At 55.6% G+C, this 18,856-nt stretch overlaps 3 protein-coding genes across 4 annotated transcripts; 2 read left to right on the forward strand and 1 right to left on the reverse strand.

Annotated features, from left to right (window-relative positions):
• Window positions 1-765: 765 nt before the first annotated feature.
• Window positions 766-6,644, reverse strand: PATL2 (PAT1 homolog 2). Of its 2 annotated transcripts, XM_065642146.1 has the most exons (19): window positions 6,560-6,644; window positions 5,967-6,069; window positions 5,532-5,839; window positions 5,298-5,366; window positions 5,125-5,178; window positions 4,646-4,813; window positions 4,473-4,550; window positions 3,987-4,141; window positions 3,817-3,885; window positions 3,603-3,741; window positions 3,383-3,503; window positions 3,212-3,309; window positions 2,914-2,958; window positions 2,613-2,761; window positions 2,241-2,400; window positions 1,761-1,901; window positions 1,569-1,666; window positions 1,341-1,490; window positions 766-1,054 (listed from the first exon to the last, which is right to left on the reverse strand). In XM_065642146.1, the coding sequence occupies exons 1-19, from the start codon at window positions 6,581-6,583 to the stop codon at window positions 1,015-1,017; spliced, it is 2,169 nt and encodes a 722-aa protein (XP_065498218.1). In that variant the 5' UTR covers window positions 6,584-6,644; the 3' UTR covers window positions 766-1,014. The 2 variants fall into 2 exon arrangements, with proteins under 2 accessions (XP_065498218.1, XP_065498219.1); XM_065642147.1 differs by lacking the exon at window positions 766-1,054 and having other exon boundaries at window positions 1,337-1,490.
• Window positions 6,645-8,219: 1,575 nt separating this feature from the next.
• Window positions 8,220-11,270, forward strand: B2M (beta-2-microglobulin). Its single transcript, XM_065641782.1, is given in 5 exon segments — window positions 8,220-8,301; window positions 8,304-8,384; window positions 8,770-9,048; window positions 9,355-9,393; window positions 10,558-11,270. Coding segments are annotated over 4 exon segments (456 nt in total). The 3' UTR covers window positions 9,369-9,393; window positions 10,558-11,270.
• Window positions 11,271-16,597: 5,327 nt separating this feature from the next.
• Window positions 16,598-18,276, forward strand: TERB2 (telomere repeat binding bouquet formation protein 2). The gene is made up of 6 exons (XM_065641872.1): window positions 16,598-16,602; window positions 16,684-16,829; window positions 17,128-17,189; window positions 17,624-17,709; window positions 17,818-17,909; window positions 18,131-18,276. Exons 1-6 carry the CDS (start codon window positions 16,598-16,600, stop codon window positions 18,274-18,276), a joined length of 537 nt encoding a protein of 178 aa, XP_065497944.1.
• Window positions 18,277-18,856: the final 580 nt, after the last annotated feature.

Genomic DNA, 18,856 nt, shown 5'->3' on the forward strand with positions numbered 1-18,856 from the left:
GAGAAAGCCTTATAGGTCCCGACAGAATCAGACAGGTCTAGACAGGGCCCAACACAGCCTGACAAAGCCCGACAGAGCTTAACAGAGCCTGACAAGAACCAACACGGCCCATCTGAGCTCAACAGAGCCTGGCAGAGCCCAACAAAGCTCAACAAGACCTGACAGGGCCCAACAGAGCTCGACAGAGCCCAACAAAGCCCAGGAGAGCTTGATAAAGCCCGACAGAGCTTGACAGGGCTCGAAAAAGCCTGACAGTTCTCAACAGAGTCCAACAGGACCCAACTGAGCCCGACAAATCCTCACAGAACCCAACAAAGCCTGACACGGCCCGACAGGTCCCTACAGAGCTCGACAGAGCTCAACAAGACCCAATAGGGACTGATAGGGTCCCACACAGCCTGACAAGGCCTGACAGGGCCCAACACAGTCCAATAAATCCCAACAGGGCCTGACATGGCCAGACGGAGCCCGACAGGCCTTCATAATTCCCAACAAAGCTCAACAGGGCCTGATAGGGCTTGACAGGGCTCGACAAAGCCTGACAAGTCCTGACAGAGCCCAACTGACCCTGGCAGAGCTCGAAAAACCCCGAAAAAGCCTGACATGGCCTGACAGAGCTTGACAAAGCCCAACATGGCTCAACAAAATCAAACAGGTCCCAACAGATCCCGACACACCCCAACTGAGCCCAACAGATCCCGACAAAGAATAACAGGGCCTGACAGGAACAGAAGCACCCACAGGAGCCCAAGGAGCTCGTTCATCACCTTTTTTATTTTATTTAAAGTGCTGTACACAAACTCACCCCCAGGTGCTGCCAGCGCCCCCGTGCAGACCCCGACCCCTTGACGCCTGCTGGGTGCGAGGCCAAAAATAAGTTACCCGCATCCCCGTGTCTGTGTCCCCGAGCATCAGGGCAGGTCACCGTTGGTCCTGCCCATGCCCGTTCACCCAGAGTGCCCTGCACCAGGGTCAGTGTTTGCTTCGGAACTTGAAGCTGCAAGCTCCCGGCGCTCAGCACGGCATGGCAGCCTTGGACAGCAGCGGGGAGCACCTGCGGGGAGAGGACGAGGTAGGACATGGGGTTGTGGCGCTGCCCAGCCACACTAGAGCTGCGGGTTAAATCACTGGGGGCATCCCCCCAGCTTTCTGCCCCCCAACTTGGATTCATCCTGCAGGTACGTGCCATGAGGTGTGCAAACACAGAAGCGGGATCGTTCAGCAGGAGCCAAGTCACAAGGATCAGCTCAGACTCGGGGAGGCTTGGAGACTCACGCCCAAGGGCACAGAAGCCCAAGGGACCCCCAGGTGAAGCAGGAGCTGTACCAGGCCATACTCACTCCATCTTGGCTTCCAGGTGGTGGACGGTCTGCTTGTCCAGGTAGCGGCAGAAGAGCGAGAGAAGGTTGCTGGGCAAGAAGAGTGGCTCCACCAGCAAGGCCTTAGGCACTTGTGACAGCTCCCGGGCCACCAGGAACACCGTGTCCGTCCTGGAGACACAGAGGCAGCGGGTTGAGTGCCCCAGCTGCTGGTGAACCCCAAAGCCCGTGGCTGGTGTGGACCCTCACCACGTATCGAAGTCGCCGCCGCGTGGCTCCAGCGGCGTGTCAGAGGACAGCAGCCTCTCACCATGGCTCAGCAGGGAATAGAGCAAGGAGATCCCAAACTGCGGGGAAGCACCAGGAGGGAGTGTCACGGCCAGCGGTGGTGGCACCTTGGGGACATCGCATAGCTCTGCCCCTCTCCTTAGGGCCACCTACCTGGTTCTTCAAGGCCATGGTGAGGGGAAGCTCAGGAGACTCGGGCAGAGGTCTGGTCATCTCCCGCAGGACCTCGAGGAGCTTGCTGAAGGTCATCCCACCCACCACCTCGTTCAATGGGCTGTAGAGCAGGGGGAGAGACTGGGCAGGGCAGAGGGGAGAATGGGATCTGAGACCCTTTGACCTGTCACGGCCACAGCCCCAGCCCTGAGCCCCATCCCCACACCCAGGGGGGACACAAGGGCCAATGCTGAACCCCTCTCCAGGAAGAAACCACCACCAGCACTGCTTTAACCCCTCCTGGAGACATTTCTCCTCCTCCCCAAGGAAGGAAGGAGGCTCCTGTCTCATGGCAATCTGACCACAATGGGACCCAGTAAGATGGGTCCCCCCTCTTGCCCAGGGTGCTCCCCCTCAGCAAGAGCAATAGGGGAAACTGAGGCAGCCCAGGACACCCCTGCCCTGACTGGAGGTGCTCGCCTCATCTAACACATCCTTCTTCATGAGGAAAGGCAGGTGGTGGGTGATGGTCAGCAGGATCTTCTCCATTTGCTGCCGGGTCAGGTGGGGCAGCAGCCGGGCTGTGAGCTTCTTGCCCTTCCTCACACACAGGAGCTGCAGGAACTCATCCTCTGCCTCCCTGGGGACGAAGGCTCCATTGGGCACAGATCCCGAGGGACCTGGAGCATCTCTGTCCATCCAGAAGGACCAACATCAGCTCCAGTGGAGGAAAAGGCTCATGGGCAGGGTCAGCACAGAACCCAACCCTCACCATCACCCAGAACCACCCACGGTGACCCGTGAGGACCAGGCCGTGCCACCCGCTCCCCTCTCCCCACGGCACAAACTCACTCTTCACTGCTGCAAGCCCTGATTTTCAAGGCTTGGTAGATACGTTCTACTTCTTGGCTCTTCTGCTCCTGACAGCAGGGCTGCTGCTCCTCTGGGGACAGAGACATCTTCCGCTGCGTCTCCTCCACTTCCAGCAGCTGCAGGAACAGCTGGACAAAGAGCACAGGAGAAGGGGACAGCTTGGAGCATCTCCTACCAACTGGTAGGACCTCCGCCCAGGTAGATGTCACCTCACAGAGCTCCTTAGGTGAAAACCAAGTGTCTGCGTGTCCCACCCTGCCCCGAATCACGGCTCGCTCACCTTCTCGATCCTGTGCAGCGCCCGAAGCCGGTGGTTCCCTGCAGCCTTTTGGGGGGAGAAAGGAAGGTACAACGGTTATAGCTGGCACCAGACACCACCACCAGCACGCCTCGGCAGGGGACAAGCTGCCATCACCAAGGTGGCACCTACTCCAACTGCGCATCCCATCCCACAGCTCAGGGCAGCACCCACGCTTGGTCGCAACAGCTCCTAAAGCTCCTGCTAAAGCTGCTCCAGGGCCTGGGGTAAACTCAGAGCGGTGTCACCAGGCACTCACCACCAGCTCCCTATCACCTACCTCTTCCATGAGCGCATGGTACACAGCATCGATGGCCCGGCGAGGGCTGTAGCAGGTGGACACGGCAACCTGGCCCAGCGAGCCCGCAATGCGCACCACTGGAGGAGATACGGGACACGGTGACACCAGATTCCGCACCGCCTGGCCCGGCCGCCCGCCCCAGGCCCTCACCGGAGTCATATGTCTCCACTTTCTGGATGAACGGTGTGACCAGCTTGGGGGGCTCCTGCTTGTTGCGCCCGCCAAGCAGCTCCTCCTCCGCCTGTTTGCGCTCCAGCCGGTGGTAGTATGTCTGTAACAACAGGTGTAGAGCCACCACAAGCCCAGGCACCTCCAAAAGCGACAAAGCCCCAGCCCTGAGGAGCAGGACAAGCTGCCAGCCAGCGCTCACCTGGTAGTAGTAGTCGTCATCCATGTTCTCGCTCTGCAGCTGGATCATCTCCACCTTGACCACCCAGTCCTTCTCCTTGGAGGTCATCAGCCCCGCATAAGGGTCCACTTGAGGAGACCACAGCTTCTTGGGGGAGATGCTGGGAGAAGATCGCAGCCTGCAGTGACTGCCCAGGGGTCCCCCCAGCATCCCGGGGACCTGGGGACCCCCTTACCTCTGTGCCTGCCGCTGGGTCAGGATCCGCTGGTGCTGGGGGTGCAGCTGCGTCATGTGGCTGGGCGCGCTGTGAGGGACATCAGACAAGGGTTGGGGACTCAGCACCCACACCAGAGTTGTCCCCAGAGCTCCGGTCCCACCCAGACACCCCACTTGCCGTCCTTCTACCTGAGGTTGAGCTGGCCGCCGGCTGACGGGCCAAAGAAGAGAGCGGGGTCCAGAGATGGAGACATGGGACCGAAGTGCATGGCGAAGGGCCGTGGGGGGCTGCCGACGGTGGGTGACACGGGCCCGAAAGGGGTGGGAGACGTGTACCCTGCGGTCTGGAGGGGAAGGGAGAAGTGTTTGGGTGTTTGAGGGTCCCAGAGGGGCCTGCCAGATCCCAGCCTCACCAGGGCCACCTTCTCCTTGCACGGAGGGGACACATGAGGCACCATGGCAAGGTGACACCCCCAGAATCCTGCCACTGAGGCTGGGCAAGGCAAGGGGACCCTGATATCACCAGGAATGGGACACTCCAGGTCCCTCACTGGCATCCCAGTGTGACGCCAAGCAAAACGCCACATTCGCTGCAGGTCCCGTGGGGACAACAGGACAAACAGATTTATGAAGCCACCTCAGTAGGGACACAGCAGTGGGGCGCAGCTGCATTACCTGGTTGGAAGCGAAGAGTGGAGAGGGTCTGCGAGGCGGCGTGAAGGGCCGGGGGGAGCACGGGACCAGAGGTGGCTGCTGCAGGGCGGAGATGGGGGCGTCACCAGGACAAGACTGTCCTCAAGGGAGGGCAGAGGAAAAGGGGACACCATAGCCCTCCCAAAACCTGGTACCTGCTGGAGAAAGCGCTGGGGGAAGGACTTGGGGGACACCAGCCTGAAGTCGGGGCGCTTGGGGCGGGGAGAGCCCCTGTAGCCTCTCTGTGCTGGGGAGCCGAGGAAGTCGAGGGTCATGTTGGTGGCTGGTGGGGGCCTCTCCAGGACCTGCAGGATGGCTTTGTCCTGCAGAGAGGAGGCAGCAGGAGGTGGGAACGGGGCTCAGCTGCGATCCATTTAGCTCCCCCAGCATTGAGCAGCTCCCCAGAGCCTTTGGTTATTGCTCAACCAGACTGTGGCAACATGCAACAGCAGGGGACACAAAGGGACACCTGACATGGTGGGTCCTGCTCCCCAAAACTCAACAGCTTTGCCTTCAAAGCCAGGCTCTCCTTAGGGTGGGCACCACCTTGAGACACATCCTTGGACCTCCAGACCCACAATGAGGCTTTAAATGTCCCCTGGTCACCCCAAACGGCCCAGTGGGGGGTACCCACCTCCAGCACATGGTGGGGTGGGATGGTGCCCCATACCGTGGGATCCATCGCCAGCTGGAAGACAGGGAGATGGTCAGTACGGGGAAGGAGGACAGGAGAGGGACAGGGGACACTGCAGGGGCTGCTCAGCCTCATGACCAGGTGGGAGGGGACATCGGAGGGAACATTTTTACCACATCCTCTTTGTCAAACTCTGCCCAACAAGCACCGATCCTGCTGTCCAGCACTGCTGAGTCCTGGCTCTGCAAAGAAAATGCCACAGACACATCACTCAGCTCATCCCCCCTTGGGCAGGGACCAAACCATCCCCCTGGAGCCCTCTGTGGGGCAGGACCCCCAGGTGTGGGGACGGAGGGGGAACAGGGGGTCCCTGCCGTGGGTCCCCTCCCTCTCGGCTCAGGCGTCACCTCCAGTGGGGGTTTGCTCTGCACAGCTCTCATCACCGCCGGGTCACCCAGGTTGTTGGGCTCCTCGCAGAGCTCCTGCTCTTCCTCCTGCTCCTCAGTCCCCAGCTCCTCCTCCTCTTCCTCCAACTCGGAACCGACGTGCTCGACTTCTGGCTCCATCCCACCTTCCTCCTGGGGCTCCCCAAGCTCCTCAGCCGCTCCAGGTCCCAAATCATCCTTGGTCTCCTCTGCCACTGCTTGGGCCAGTTCAGGGCTCATCTCTGGAGGCATCAGGAGTTTTGCAGCATCCTCCTCCGTGGAGTCTCGGTCTTGGAGGGGGAAAGCAGAGCACGCCGGAGTGGGTGAGAACCTGGGCAGAGGGACACCTTCCTCACCGCCCCCACCTCCATCCTCCTCACCCCGCTGGGCACTGGCTGCTCACCCCTGAGATCTTACCTAACCCAAAAGTCATCTCATTGTACAGGTCGAGCTCCTCATCCTCCTCGGCCATCTCCTCCAGCAGAGGCTCATCTTCCACCAGCAGGTAGTCCTCGAGGATCTGGAGGCAAAAGCAGCAGGATCACTGCTAAGGGAGACAGGCAGGGGAGGGATAACCCGAACCTGATCCCAAAGTGGGGGGCACCCAACCTCTCCCCCACGCCCAGGGCTCATGGCTGCTCTGCAGCTGGAAAGGGAAGAGCAAGAGCCGCCGGCACTACCAGTGAGAGCAGGAGCCCATTGAAGCCCGATGGGACCAGCGCTGTGGCCACCCAGAGGCGACGGTGGCCAGTGCAGGAGCAGCACTGCACTGAGTGACACCATTAGGCTTCAGAGTGAACACCCCGCTGCCGGGGCATGATCAGCACCCGAGCACAAGGCAGGGAAGGGCACCCCACCAGCACCTCCAGGGCAGTGTCTTCTCCAGTACCGACCCCTCCGGCGAGAGCCAGCACCGGGAGAGCGGGGGGGGGGAACCGGCACCGAGAAGGGAGGGGCGTGACCGGGGACAGCGGGAGAGGAGGCGGCCCCAGAGCAGGGCAGACACTCACAACCGGCTCGCCGCCCTCCGCCATGCCGCGGCACCACCCGCCCGCCCGCGTCCCTCTACGGGGCCGGGCTGCCCCCGCCGCCGGCTTTTACGGGGCCGCCGCCGCCGCTCCGGCGGCACCGCGCCGCTGCGCATGCGCCTGCCGTACAGCATGGCGGCGCCCAGCTGTGCCCGCGCCTGCGCAGTGGCTTCGCCACGCCTCCCTCCGGCTAGACCACGCCCAGGCGGAGCGAGGAGCGGGATGAATCAAAGCAGAAGCGCCTTAAAAAGGGAAAATTGGGCTTTTTAAAGCAAATCACGCCGAAGAAATTCGTGGTTCGGCTCCTCGTTACAGGGGAATTCTTGCTGGTTATGGCAGAGTCATCCCCAGGGGTTCCCATCCCGACAGGGACAGCCCAGAGGAAGGATCTGTGTGCTGCAATTAGCTATTTGTGTAATTAATCCTCCCCAAGCCGAGGAGGTGGCTCACCTGGGTAACCAGGCCTGCAGGTCACTCTGAGGTGATGAGCCCCGATGCCAGCCCAGCTGCCAACACAGCGCTTGGTGTTTATTGCATTTATTTCTGCCGGAGCCCTGAGATCCTTGATAAGGCTCCAGTGGCAGCTGCGTCCTCTTATCTCCCAGCAAAAACATCCAACGGCAGCTGCGTGGCTGGTGCTGCTCACCAGGCAGCAAACCGAGCAAGAGCTCAGAGCTGGTCCAGGCTGGATTGATAACAAGTATTTGCAGGATTTTTTTCTTTGCTCAGTCTCTGATTTACCTCCTGCCTTTGGGGGGGGGATGTCCTCCATATGTGTTTTATTGATTTAAGTTAGGTTTTTAAATGGGATGTATTAAGAAGTCTTAAAGAAGCCCATTGTTAGAGGAGCTGTGTGATACTGCTGTTTTCTTTCCACTAGTAGTGACTTCCATTTCTTTTCTCCTTTTTAACTTTTTAATCCTTATGCAGCTGGATGGAAGACAATATATTTGTATCTGCTTCCCAGTCTGAAACGGTGACTAAAGACCTGTAGGACCACAAGCAGACAAGCTCCTAAGTGCATAAAATATCTACGTGCTCTTCAATACTGCTTCGTTTTCCTTTCTTTAACCTTGGTTTTAATGCCGCCATTCAAAGCCGCTGTACTTCTCCCCTCCAAGCAGTGTTACAGGGCCGTTTGGAGGTGCACCTGCCCTAGCTGGGCTTTGGTGCCTTCTTCTTCTAGAGGAGGCACCAGGAAACCTGATTCTTTGACCTTGGGGTTGTTACGTTTGATGTGGGGGAGTCCATGAGGCGCTCCAACAGCAAAGTCCATCCATCCCACAGCCGTCAGACCACGATGCTCCCGCACAGGCTTTCAGAGCAAGCGGAGGTTCAGACAAGAAGGCGGCCGGGGCTGCAAAATCTTCCACGAGAGGAGGTTTTTATCCACTTTTTGGTGAGGGTCGGGAGCCAGGTGACCTGCACCCGGGGGGTTCCTGACCACACGTGTCCAGCCCAAGGTCTGGGGTCAGCTGGAGCCCGGTACCACCTCGCACCTTTGACACCCCCACCCGTGACGTGCAGGCGGGACAAACCCCGGGCGGCGCCCACCGTTCGAACCGAAAGCGAAAGCAGCGCTGCGCGCAGGCGCACTGAGAGCCCCGCACAACCTCAACGCTCCCTCTCTGCCTAGAGACTGATGACGCTCCGCAGATCCACACCGCGATTGGCCGCGCCCGACGGAGGTTATAAAAGGCGGCAGCCGCGGCGGGGCGGGTCAGTCTGCGAGCCGGGGCGATGGCGCTCGGTCCGAAAGTGGGTCTGCTGGTGCTGGTCGCGCTGCTCGGCCTGGGGGAGGCGGACGGTGGGTGCCCGGGGCGGGGTGATGGGGGTGGGAGGTGCTGTGAGGGGCTTGGGACCGGTTACCGGGGGCGCATGGGGCCCTGGGACCGTGGGAAGTGGGTGCTGCGGAGGGCAGGGGGAAGGTACCGATGGGGGAGACCGTGAGGACCCTGGTACCGATGTGGGGTGGGGTGGGGAGTGGGTGCTGTGAGGGCCCCGGTACCGGTTCTGGGGTGAGGGGTGGGAGCTGTGAAGGCCCCAGTGCTGGGGAGAGGGCCGTCAGGACCCCGTTACCGATGTGAGGGCCCCGGTACCGGTTACCGTGCTTGGTTGGGCGGGTGCTGGTTTCTCCGAGGTGATGCCCACCACAGCCCTACTCCTCGCTCTCCTCTCTTTCCCCCACCCAGAGGCACCCAAAGTGGAGGTGTACTCCCGTAAAATCGCAGCACCCGGCCAGGAGAACACCCTCAACTGCTTCGTCAGCGGTTTCCACCCTCCGCAGATTGACATCACGCTCCTGGAGGATGGGAAGCCCATGAGCGGTGTGCAGTACGCAGACATGTCCTTCGACGACAAGTGGTTCTTCCAGCGCCTGGTCTACGTGCCCTTCACCCCGCAGAAGGGCAGCACCTACGTCTGCAGGGTGTCCCATTCCACCTTCCGCGAGCCGCAGTCGTTCCGATGGGGTATGGCTTTCCTCTTCGACCTTCGCCACCGTGCAGAACCCAGAGCTCGTTAATTTATATCTACACCGTCCCCTTTATTAGGAAACTGGGTCCTATAGCAGGGCAGATTTTGAAGGTCTTGTGCTATAGGTGGAAAATTAAGTTGGGTTTAGCTGGGCTGCTGTGTACATACCCATAGAAGAGTTCGTTAGCAGCAGATAGGAAAACTTGCTCTGTCTGGCTCTGGGGCTGTTTCCAGCTGGGGTGATGGGTGAGTGGGTGTGCTGGTTGCCCCCAGCCCTAACACTTTCCCCTTCTTTCTTGCAGATCCAGACTTCTAAGCTGTGTCTGGGATGAATAATCATGGTGAGTTATGCTGGTGCTCTGTGCTGTGCTGGTAAGGGGAACTTTTTATGGGCGGGAGGAGGTCCGTAGATTGTGGAGTTAAGGAACAAAAGCAACCACCCAAAAAAATATATATAGTGTTGGCGCTGACTGGGAGCAGGGCTGTTCCGGCACCCTTTCTACCCACTATTTCAGCAAATTCTCAGCCATAACTTGCCTAGAAGTCTGGTTTGCTCAAAAAAAATGGAGCAAAACTTCCTGGTGTGTCTGCTGGATGTCGTTCAGAGTTGTCACATGTCCTCTGGTGCTTCCCCAGACCCCGTGGTGCTCTCTTCGCTCTGGCGAGAAGTTTCCTTACCTGGGAATCCCTGTGGCTTGGGGGAAGGCGCAGGCTGGTTAACCCCACGGCAGGCAGCATGTCAGCTCGGTAATCTGGGTTTTGTGAGGCGCAGACCAGAAGCAGTCTTGGTTTTATTCACTGGTGTCTCAGTCTGAGCGCTCGGTGTTCTTTAGGCTATCAGGATGTATTGAGGTGTAACTGATCTGGGTTTAGCAATCAGAAACAATAGGAAAAAAAGAAAAATAAAAATACACGGCTTGGCTGGATCACCTGATTTGCATGCCCTGGTAGAGGCTGGATAATTATTAACTGTACTCGGCACAAGCCTTTGTAAGACCTCACTTGAAGTGTCCTCTACATGGGACCGGCAGATATTATCAGTGGTTTTCAGACTCAGGATAATGAGTCAAATGAACTTTGTAAATTGGAAAATATGGAGGTCAGTTGTCCAGCTTTCTAGTGGGGGATAGAAGAAGATATGCTCTTAATTTATGGCAGAAAAGCTGAGGTGTGATATTAGGGCCTGAGGAAAGGCTCAAGAGATCCCCTAAAGCTGGAAATGGTTGGATTAGGAGGATATTTGGAATACTAGAATATTTAGATTTAGGTCTGGGGTGTGTGGTGCCCACACAGCAGCACAGACCACGGCAGCTTTGGGATGTTGGTGTGAAGGTCACTGATGGCCAGGGATGACCAGGATGGTTGGAGGTGGGACGTGGGTGACTCCTCTGACTCTGCAGTTGGAGTTCCCTTGTGGAAAACACTTTTTTTTTTTTTTTCTTAAAATAACTACAGTTGAAGGTGCGAACAGTGTGACTGATATCCATGTCCTTTCCTCTGCGCAGGTCTGATAGAATTCTGCCTTGCAAGTCAAAATCATCTTGAGCTTCTGTCCTTTCTTCACATCTCGCTTGTGGTTTTGAGGGAGAAGAGCAATCGTCTTCGTTGCAAAATTCCTTCTTTTTAGGGATACCGTCCCCTACAGTTAAAATCACTGCTGTAAACCCACTAGATTATGGTTGTGGCTTTTTCCACTGTGGAATTAAAACGCTGAGGCACTGAGAGGAAAAGCACACGGAGGGTGGGCAGGTGGTCTTGCACCTGCAAGGCCGGTGGTAGATGTCCTGCATGTACGGCAATGCCGTCGAAGCCACCCTGACCGGCAGTCACAACGAAGGAGCTCCAGCATGAGCTGATCAAGGTTGGAGGGGATTGTAATTCTGAAAATTTTGGCTGTGTTGTGGGAGATTCGTCATGCAAACTCCCACCATTCAAAACCTGTCTATAAATACCTCCCAAAATAACATAATTTTTTAAAACGTTGCTCTGTTGTAACATCTGCCCTCTATAAGTTTTAGCTGCAGCCACAGTTAATAAAGCTTATAATTAAAACACCGTTTGCCCAAAGTAGTATGCTAGCTTGGCGCTCTTTTTTTTGAGCACATAGCTATGGATGTATTACTAATTAAAAAATAATTGTAGCCCTTCAGTGCTCTGATATGCACAGGATTTTTACCTAAATAAAATTGTGGGACTTCAGCAAAGTCCTTAAAATGTTTTTTCTGAGTCGTATGACAATTCAAGCTGATTTCACAGGCTCTGGTGGGTTGTGGGAGGATCTGGAGGGTGGTGGTGCCACACTCGGGTGCACTTTGGGGTGCTGTGAAGGTGCAGGAAGCATTTTTGTTAAAAAAAGTAAACTTGGGGATGCTGGGTCTGATTTTAGAGGAGCAGGATGCGGTGTCCATGGAGGAGAACTCCAGCTGATGCTTCTCAGGGTCATCGGTGTAAAGCCAGGCTGAGGGGAAGCAGAAAACTGGACTGAATCCTGAGGGGAAAAAAACCCAACTCTTAAACTAGCAGAAATGAAATGGGACATCTTGCAGCTCTTGATATGGTAAATACATGGCTAAATATATCTATAACGATGGGAAATAGTGAGCTGGAAACCTGGGATTCACACAGTAAAATGGTTCCCTGGCTGGTGGGGCAAAGAGAAACAAAATAAGGTCATAAAAAGTATCTGACATTGCTACTTGTAGATATGAAATTAAGAGCTGCAACCTCACAGTCATGGTGTTAAATGTAACTTACACAACCATACGACAGTTTGCTGGGGTGAAGGGAGCAATTCTGGGGACTTCACGCTCATCAGAGGAACATTCAAACCAGGAGAGGTGATTGGGTGGTCACACAAAATGCTTGTGACCCCACGTGGGACGGCAGGACTCACCAGAGCCACCTTGCAGCTCGGCCTGCAACATCAGCCGTGCTCCGGAGGCCACCCAGGGGTGTCTCCAGGGACCAGCAGTGGCCCTTCTGTGGTAGAACATGGTCTGGGAGGGTGGAAAAGGTTTGGGCTTCTCCTCCAGAGACTCCAGCGGAGCAGCTGTGAGAGCCCAAGGTGGCTTTAGCCACAGACCGTGTCCTGGCTTCCTCCTCTGGATCACACAGAGCCACCAAAGCACCTGCCACCATCTCAACTTCACCAGTACCATCCTCAGCAGCATCACAGCAAGAGGAAAACTTCATCCTAATTAGGACACAAGTGGAGTCACCGCGGCACAGGCAACGCGAGACGACAACTTCTCCAAAGGAGAACTTCTCCAAACGTAACACCAACATCTTCCCGCAGCAGGGAAGTCTGTGCCCCAATTGCATCTGTGGGCTTGTTGTGGTCTTACTTAGGAAATATTTTGATGGCTTACTCAAAAATCCCCATTCTGGGAGAGAACAATGCATGGCAATCCCAGAGGCTGGCTGCTTTTGATTAACATCTGAATTTCAGGATCATATCTAGAAAAACTTTATTTTATCAGGTATCTCTGGGGTCCAGCTTCAGGGGCCCAAAGGTATCCAGGATGTAGCTGCACTGCTCCTGGTGGCTTTTCAGCAAAATTTCGCAGGAGATTAAGATGTTGAGGGATATTTTGGCAAATTTGAAGCATGAAACAAGCCTCATCTGTGCTTTACGACATACAAGCGATTTTGCTGCAAACAAACAATTTCCTGAGTCAACCAGGGGTTTTAGGAGAAAAACTTCTAGTTGAACAACTCTCAAGGAGAACACAGAATAAATTTCTGGAGATCAGCTTCTTCAACGTCACATCTCTTTGGAGTTTTTAAAGCGTCACCAGTTCCTGCATGGTAGGGAGCAAAGGAATAGGGTGCGAGAGGAGGGGGAAATGTTTGAAGACACACAGGTGAACGCAGACATCCTCTGAGAGAAATGGAACCAAGCGAAAGAGGTGCTGCCGCACACGCAGTTCTGGCTCTGCCACCACATCCCCAGCTCTGTGGGAAGGAGTTTGCGATCTCCTCCCTCCCGGCAAACCATGGCAAGCCGGGTAAAGGTGAATATGCAGTGTGTTTTTTTGCTAAAATGGTCACGCGGTGTCTGCAAGAGGAAGGGTGCACAGCACCAGGCTGGCTGCTCCACACAGCTAAACACAGCTCGACTCAACTAAACCGAGCTTACCTGTGCCACACAGCAGTTACACCACAGCCTAACACCTTTCCTTACCTTTTTCTCCTTTAATTCGACAACGTTACCAAGCCCTTCATGGAAGGGTGAGCGTGAGCAGGAGTAATTCTTCAGCTTGTGTGATGAAAAATGAGTAAGAATCAAAAACCAGAGGTTTCTGCATCACTTTTCAGTACTGCTGACATCTCTGGGGCACAGTCAGCTTTGCTTAGATAGGACACTAGGACATCTTCTCGGACATGCAGAAAATCTGAGCGTGTAGGAGACCAGGCTGAGTCCTCATGTATCTGCGTCTCATCCGTGTGTCCTGCTGGGCTGGACTTGCCCTGTTTGGTGATGCCAAACCACCCGGCAGGATGGTTTGTTCCCTCTGCAGCACAAAACATGCACCGTCTGAAGGGGACGGGGTCTGGCAAGCAGCTCCGATCCAGCACACCGGACAGGAGGACACAAAATCCAAGCACAGAGGTGGTGTCGTCTTCTCGCTGCCTCCTCTTCCGCCAGCACCTACAGAAAACATGAACGCAGAGTTCACTGCCAGGTTCTGCCACCACCTTCCCCTGGGCAAGTCAGCCACAGCCACCACCTTGTCCCAGCCCCTTTCCAGGGGTGACACAAGCCGGCCAGAGCTGTTTACAGAGGAGGTTGAGCATCAACCCACCCCGGACACCAGTGTTCAAATCCCAGGGCTGGCAGGGCAGTCCCACTCCTGGGGTCCCGCGGTTGTTTTGGGGTGCTCAGGCGAAGGCAGACGGGTCTGGGGAGGTGGCAGCGGGACCCTCATGAGGGGGGTTTGAGACCCGGGTGGCTGCAGTGACCTGAATGACTCGGGGAGGGGTTGGCCAGCCTGGAAACAGCCGCCGCCTTTCGGGGCACCGCGCTTCTCCTCAGCGCTTGCTGCCCCTCGGCTTCCCGCCATTGCCCCTCAGTGTCCTCCCGCCATTGCCCCTCAGGTTCCTGCCACTGCTCCTCAGGGTCTTCCCACCATCACCCCTCAGGGTCTTCCCGCCATTGCCCCTCAGTGTCCTCCTGCCATCACCTCTTGGTTCCCACTGCCCCTCAGGTTCCCATCGCTGCCCCTTGGGCTCTTCCCGCTGCTGCTGCCCCTCAGTGTCCTCCCGCCATCACCCCTCAGGGTCCTCCCGCCATTGCCCCTCAGGTTCCTGCCACTGCTCCTCAGGGTCTTCCCGCCATCACCCCTCAGGGTCTTCCCGCCATTGCCCCTCAGTGTCCTCCCGCCATCACCCCTCAGGGTCCTCCCGCCATTGCCCCTCAGGTTCCTGCCACTGCTCCTCAGGGTCTTCCCGCCATCACCCCTCGGCTTCCCACCATCACCCCTCAGGGTCTTCCTGCCACCAGCCCTCAGTGTCCTCCCACCATCACCTCTTGGTTCCCGCTGCCCCTCAGGTTCCCATCGCTGCCCCTTGGGCTCTTCCCGCTGCTGCTGCCCCTCAGTGTCCTCCCGCCATCACCCCTCAGGGTCCTCCCGTCATCACCCCTCGGGGTCTTCCCACCATCACCCCTCAGGGTCTTCCTGCCATTACCCCTCAGGGTCTTCCCACCATCACCCCTCAGGGTCTTCCTGCCACCAGCCCTCAGTGTCCTCCCACCATCACCCCTTGGTTCCCACTGCCCCTCAGGTTCTTGTCATCGCCCCTCAGCGTCGTCCTGCCACTGCCCTTGAGGGTCTTCCCGCCACCCCTCAGCATCCTCCCACCATCGCCCCTCGGTTCCCGCTGCCCCTCAGGTTCCCATCGCTGCCCCTTGGGCTCTTCCCGCTGCTGCTGCCCTTCAGTGTCCTCCCACCATCACCCCTCAGGTTCCCGCCATCGTCCCTCAGCGTCCTCCCGCCACCATGTTCCGCGGCCGCCGCGCCTGGTTCTCTCAGAGCGTCAGCCCCGGCCCGCGGCAGCTCTGGGGTGAGGGGTCCCGGCAGGGCTGAGCGATGGGGCGCGGGGCTGACACGTCCCCTCGGTGGGGCACAGCCCTGTCACCCCCACGTTGGGGTGTGGGCACAGGGACACCCATTTCCGCTCCCCACTCTTGTCCCCGCAGTGGCCGGCGGCGGGACGCTCGCCCACCGGAGCCAGGCCGAGTTCCTCTTCAGCAGCGACGCCGCCCACCCGGACACCCGCAGGTCTGTCCCCCACTGTGCCCCCTCCTGTCACCCCCGTGTCACCCCCATTTCGCACTCACATCGAGCCACCTCCGCACAATGTCCACCGTGCGGTCGCCGAGCTGGAGGGTCCTGCTTGCACCGATGGTTGGATGTAGAGAGCAAAAGAGAAGGGATAGATACCGGTTTTAATGTATTTAAAGTCTTAAACGGATGCCAACATCCTTTTAAAACCCAGGGTGGTGTTTTTAGTGGCTGGTACGGGTCTGTTGGGCTTTTAGCGGGGTCTGAAAACCCACACCATCCCTAAGCAAACCAGAAAAACGGCTGGAAAAACCATCCGCGCGTTAGGCTGGCTTAACTCTGACGTCAATTAAACTAATTGCCCTGGTTTTCTCACCGTCTTTGAATTGATCGACTGGAAAAGTCAGGGTCTAAAATAAAGGTGATGTTGTCCCCAGGGAAGGAACCAGGTGCAAAAAAGGCAGCGTGAGTTAACTGTGAAAGGAAATGAGGGGGTAAAAATGGCTGGAAAAGGGCTGAGTCGCTAATTTCCTTCTGCTTATTTCATATAAAAAATCAGAGCGCTCGACAACATTTGTACAAATACAAGGAAAGGCTATTTGAGCATCTTCCTCCACTCACTGAATATTTATATATATTCAATACCATACATATATATTTACCTGAAAGGGAACTGTGATGTTTTCTTGCAGTGCCCTGCAGTAGGCTTTGCTAAGCTGGGCTGAGCAGTTTCTGTTAACACATGATTGTTTAAAACTGACTTAGATTTTTGTCATCCTTCAGCTCCCCACACCAGATTTGGGAGGGGAATCCCAAAAAACCCGGAGTAATCAACTTGCAACCACTGCAGACCAGGATGTTCCCCCGCAAGGGGAATTATATATATATATATGATAAATACATATTCAAATTATTGATTGGAAAAATGTAATCCTTGTCCATGCCCTTAAACCCCACAAACAATATTTAATTCCCCTCCAAGGAGGACGGTGAGTGCTTGAGCATCCTCCACCCTTCCTCACTCAGCTGTAGCGCTGCTGCTGTTTGGGGTTAAGAATAAATAAATTAAAACAAAGAACCGGTCTTGTCTCAAGAGCAGGTTGCGGAACGGTGCCATTCAGTCCCTAAAAATAAGCATTTACCTGGTCACTGCTGTCCTTCCTCCAGGACTGTAACGGGACATCGCTGGTCAAGTCTTATAGTCAGAAAATTACAGAAAATTAGGTGCTTTTGGCAAAAATATCGGCGCAGGTCGGTTTTAATGACGCTATCCCTTTGAACTTTTTTTGCTTTTGTGGTTTTTTTCAGGCTTACCTTCGGAAACGGGCTGTCTTTTTTCTCTTGCAGGATACACGAGAGCCTGGATTACCTGGAGGGCAGAGCCACGGTATTTCACTCGCGGTACCTCTGCGCCTGGGCCAGCACCGGCGCGGGGGCCACGCTGTGCATGGCTCTGGGCCACTTCGTCCTGCCGCCCGCTGCCCTGCAAGAAGGTTGGGGGAAAAAGAAAAACATATAAAAAAATCAGGATTTGGCTCTCCTGGGGGGTTACCCTATGAGTGGAGCCTTTTGGGGGGCGCAAACAAGACCTTCCACGTAGTTCTGCTTTAAGTGGAGGGTATTATATTCTCCATCTATTATCGTAGAATCATGGAATGGTTGGGGTTGGAAGGGACCTTAAGGCTCACCTGGTCCAACCCCTGAGGGACACAACTCCTCACCGGTCTCCACCCAGACATCGAGATGTTATATTCGACACTCTCACAGTCCTTTCTTTTTTATTCACGGCAGAAATCAGAAGGAAAATCGGTGGTTTTATTTGGGAGCAGGCGGATGATTCACTTGTGGAACAGGTAAAAAGAGAAATAGACACTAAGGGGGGTGTAGCTTAAAAAAAATATCGGTTATATGAACTTCAGGGACGCTGGTTTTCATCTTGCTGCGCTGTGCGTGTCCCTCCCAGTGTGACATCCCTGGAGGGGAGAGCGCGGGGCGGATTTTCTCCCTCACTCAGACACATCCAGTCTCCCCGGCGCGTCCCTGGGATCTGAGCTCAGCCCTTTCGTGTGGCATCTTCCCTCCCCGTGTAGCTCTGGGCGCGGCTTGCTCTCTCCTCGAAGCGATTTCTCGGTACTTTCGAAGCAAAAAAGTTGATTAGATTTAAAACTTTTTTCTAAATTACGCTTGAAATCACAAGTCCTAAAAACACCGCTCTCATGAAGCACATCTCGAGTGTCCTGTGGGGTACCAGGGTGCAATTTTAACTAAACTCTCTTAATATTCGCAGCACAAAGAAAGCCTGACGGAAGAACTGGAGGGGGCGAGACAAGGCTGTGAGGAAGCGGAGGAGCACGCACTAGATCTGGACGAAAGGTATTTTCCTGCCCTTGGCAGTAGGATTTGGATGCACCCCCCAAATTTCACGAGTCCCCCCAATGCACAGGAAATAACACACAGATTTTCCCCCCCGCCCCGATACAGCAGCGAAGAAGAAACCGGCTCCGGAGATCCTGCCCAGGGGGAATTTCCCTACCGCACCCTCCACGAATACCCGATGAATAACATGGTGACAGGTAACATTTGGCGTCAGTAGATTTTTTTAGGAGTGGAAAATACACCTGAATACAACTGCGGATGAAGCAGGGACCCCTCTCCGTGCTCTTCGCATCCTCCTGGCACTCATGGCAGCGGAAACGCTGAGGGTGTGACTGCAATCGCTCCCTTCTCCTCCGCGCTTTGCGCTTTCTGTTGTCCTTCTTTCATTTCCCTTTCCCCCAACGCTTTCTCTTTGCAGGCTATGCCTCCGCTTGCGACATGAAGAAATATGTCGGGGAGCTCCGCGATTTCACCCCTGGCACCTCAGGCTACACGGCGTATTGGATTCAGAACGAAATTAATATTTACTCTGGGGTGAAGACTAAATTAAAGAGAAAATTGTAAGTAACGGGTGGCCGTTTGCATCCGAAGAGTTGAATTTGGGAATTCAATCCCGTAGTTGGATGCCGAGATGCCGCCTTGCTCGCTCTCTTTGCAGATTGAGGGTTATTTTAACTGTCCGTCGTCATTCTCCCTGTGTTTTAGTTAAATTGTGAAGATTGGTGGTATCAAGCCACAAATTCTGAGTTAAATCTCCACAGTACGCAGGCAATTTAGAAATCATCCCTGCTTGGCTTATCCCAACCACAGCGCAGTGTGGTCAGTGCGTGCGTAGATATCCGACTGTATTTCCTGTAAATGTTTTCTTGTGTAGCAGCGATTTAAAACACATTTCACAGCAAACTTAAATACAGACATTTCTCCCTAAAACACAGACTCTTCTGCCTTTTTTTGCACTGGAGGGATTCAAGACATGGCTGCGGAGGGTCGTTTTCCTTGGAGGGACACACGGGTTTGCAGAGGATTTGAGCTCAGAGCCTCAAACTTCCCCTGAACAAAATCCACGTTGTGCCGGAGCCGGTCACGCAGCAGGGGAGGGAAAGGCTGAGACTTTTCTGCCTCCTCTGCCTCTGAGCAGAAGCTC

Source organism: Caloenas nicobarica, chromosome 10 (genome assembly GCF_036013445.1).
Source record: "Caloenas nicobarica isolate bCalNic1 chromosome 10, bCalNic1.hap1, whole genome shotgun sequence".
NCBI classification, from domain to species: domain Eukaryota; kingdom Metazoa; phylum Chordata; class Aves; order Columbiformes; family Columbidae; genus Caloenas; species Caloenas nicobarica.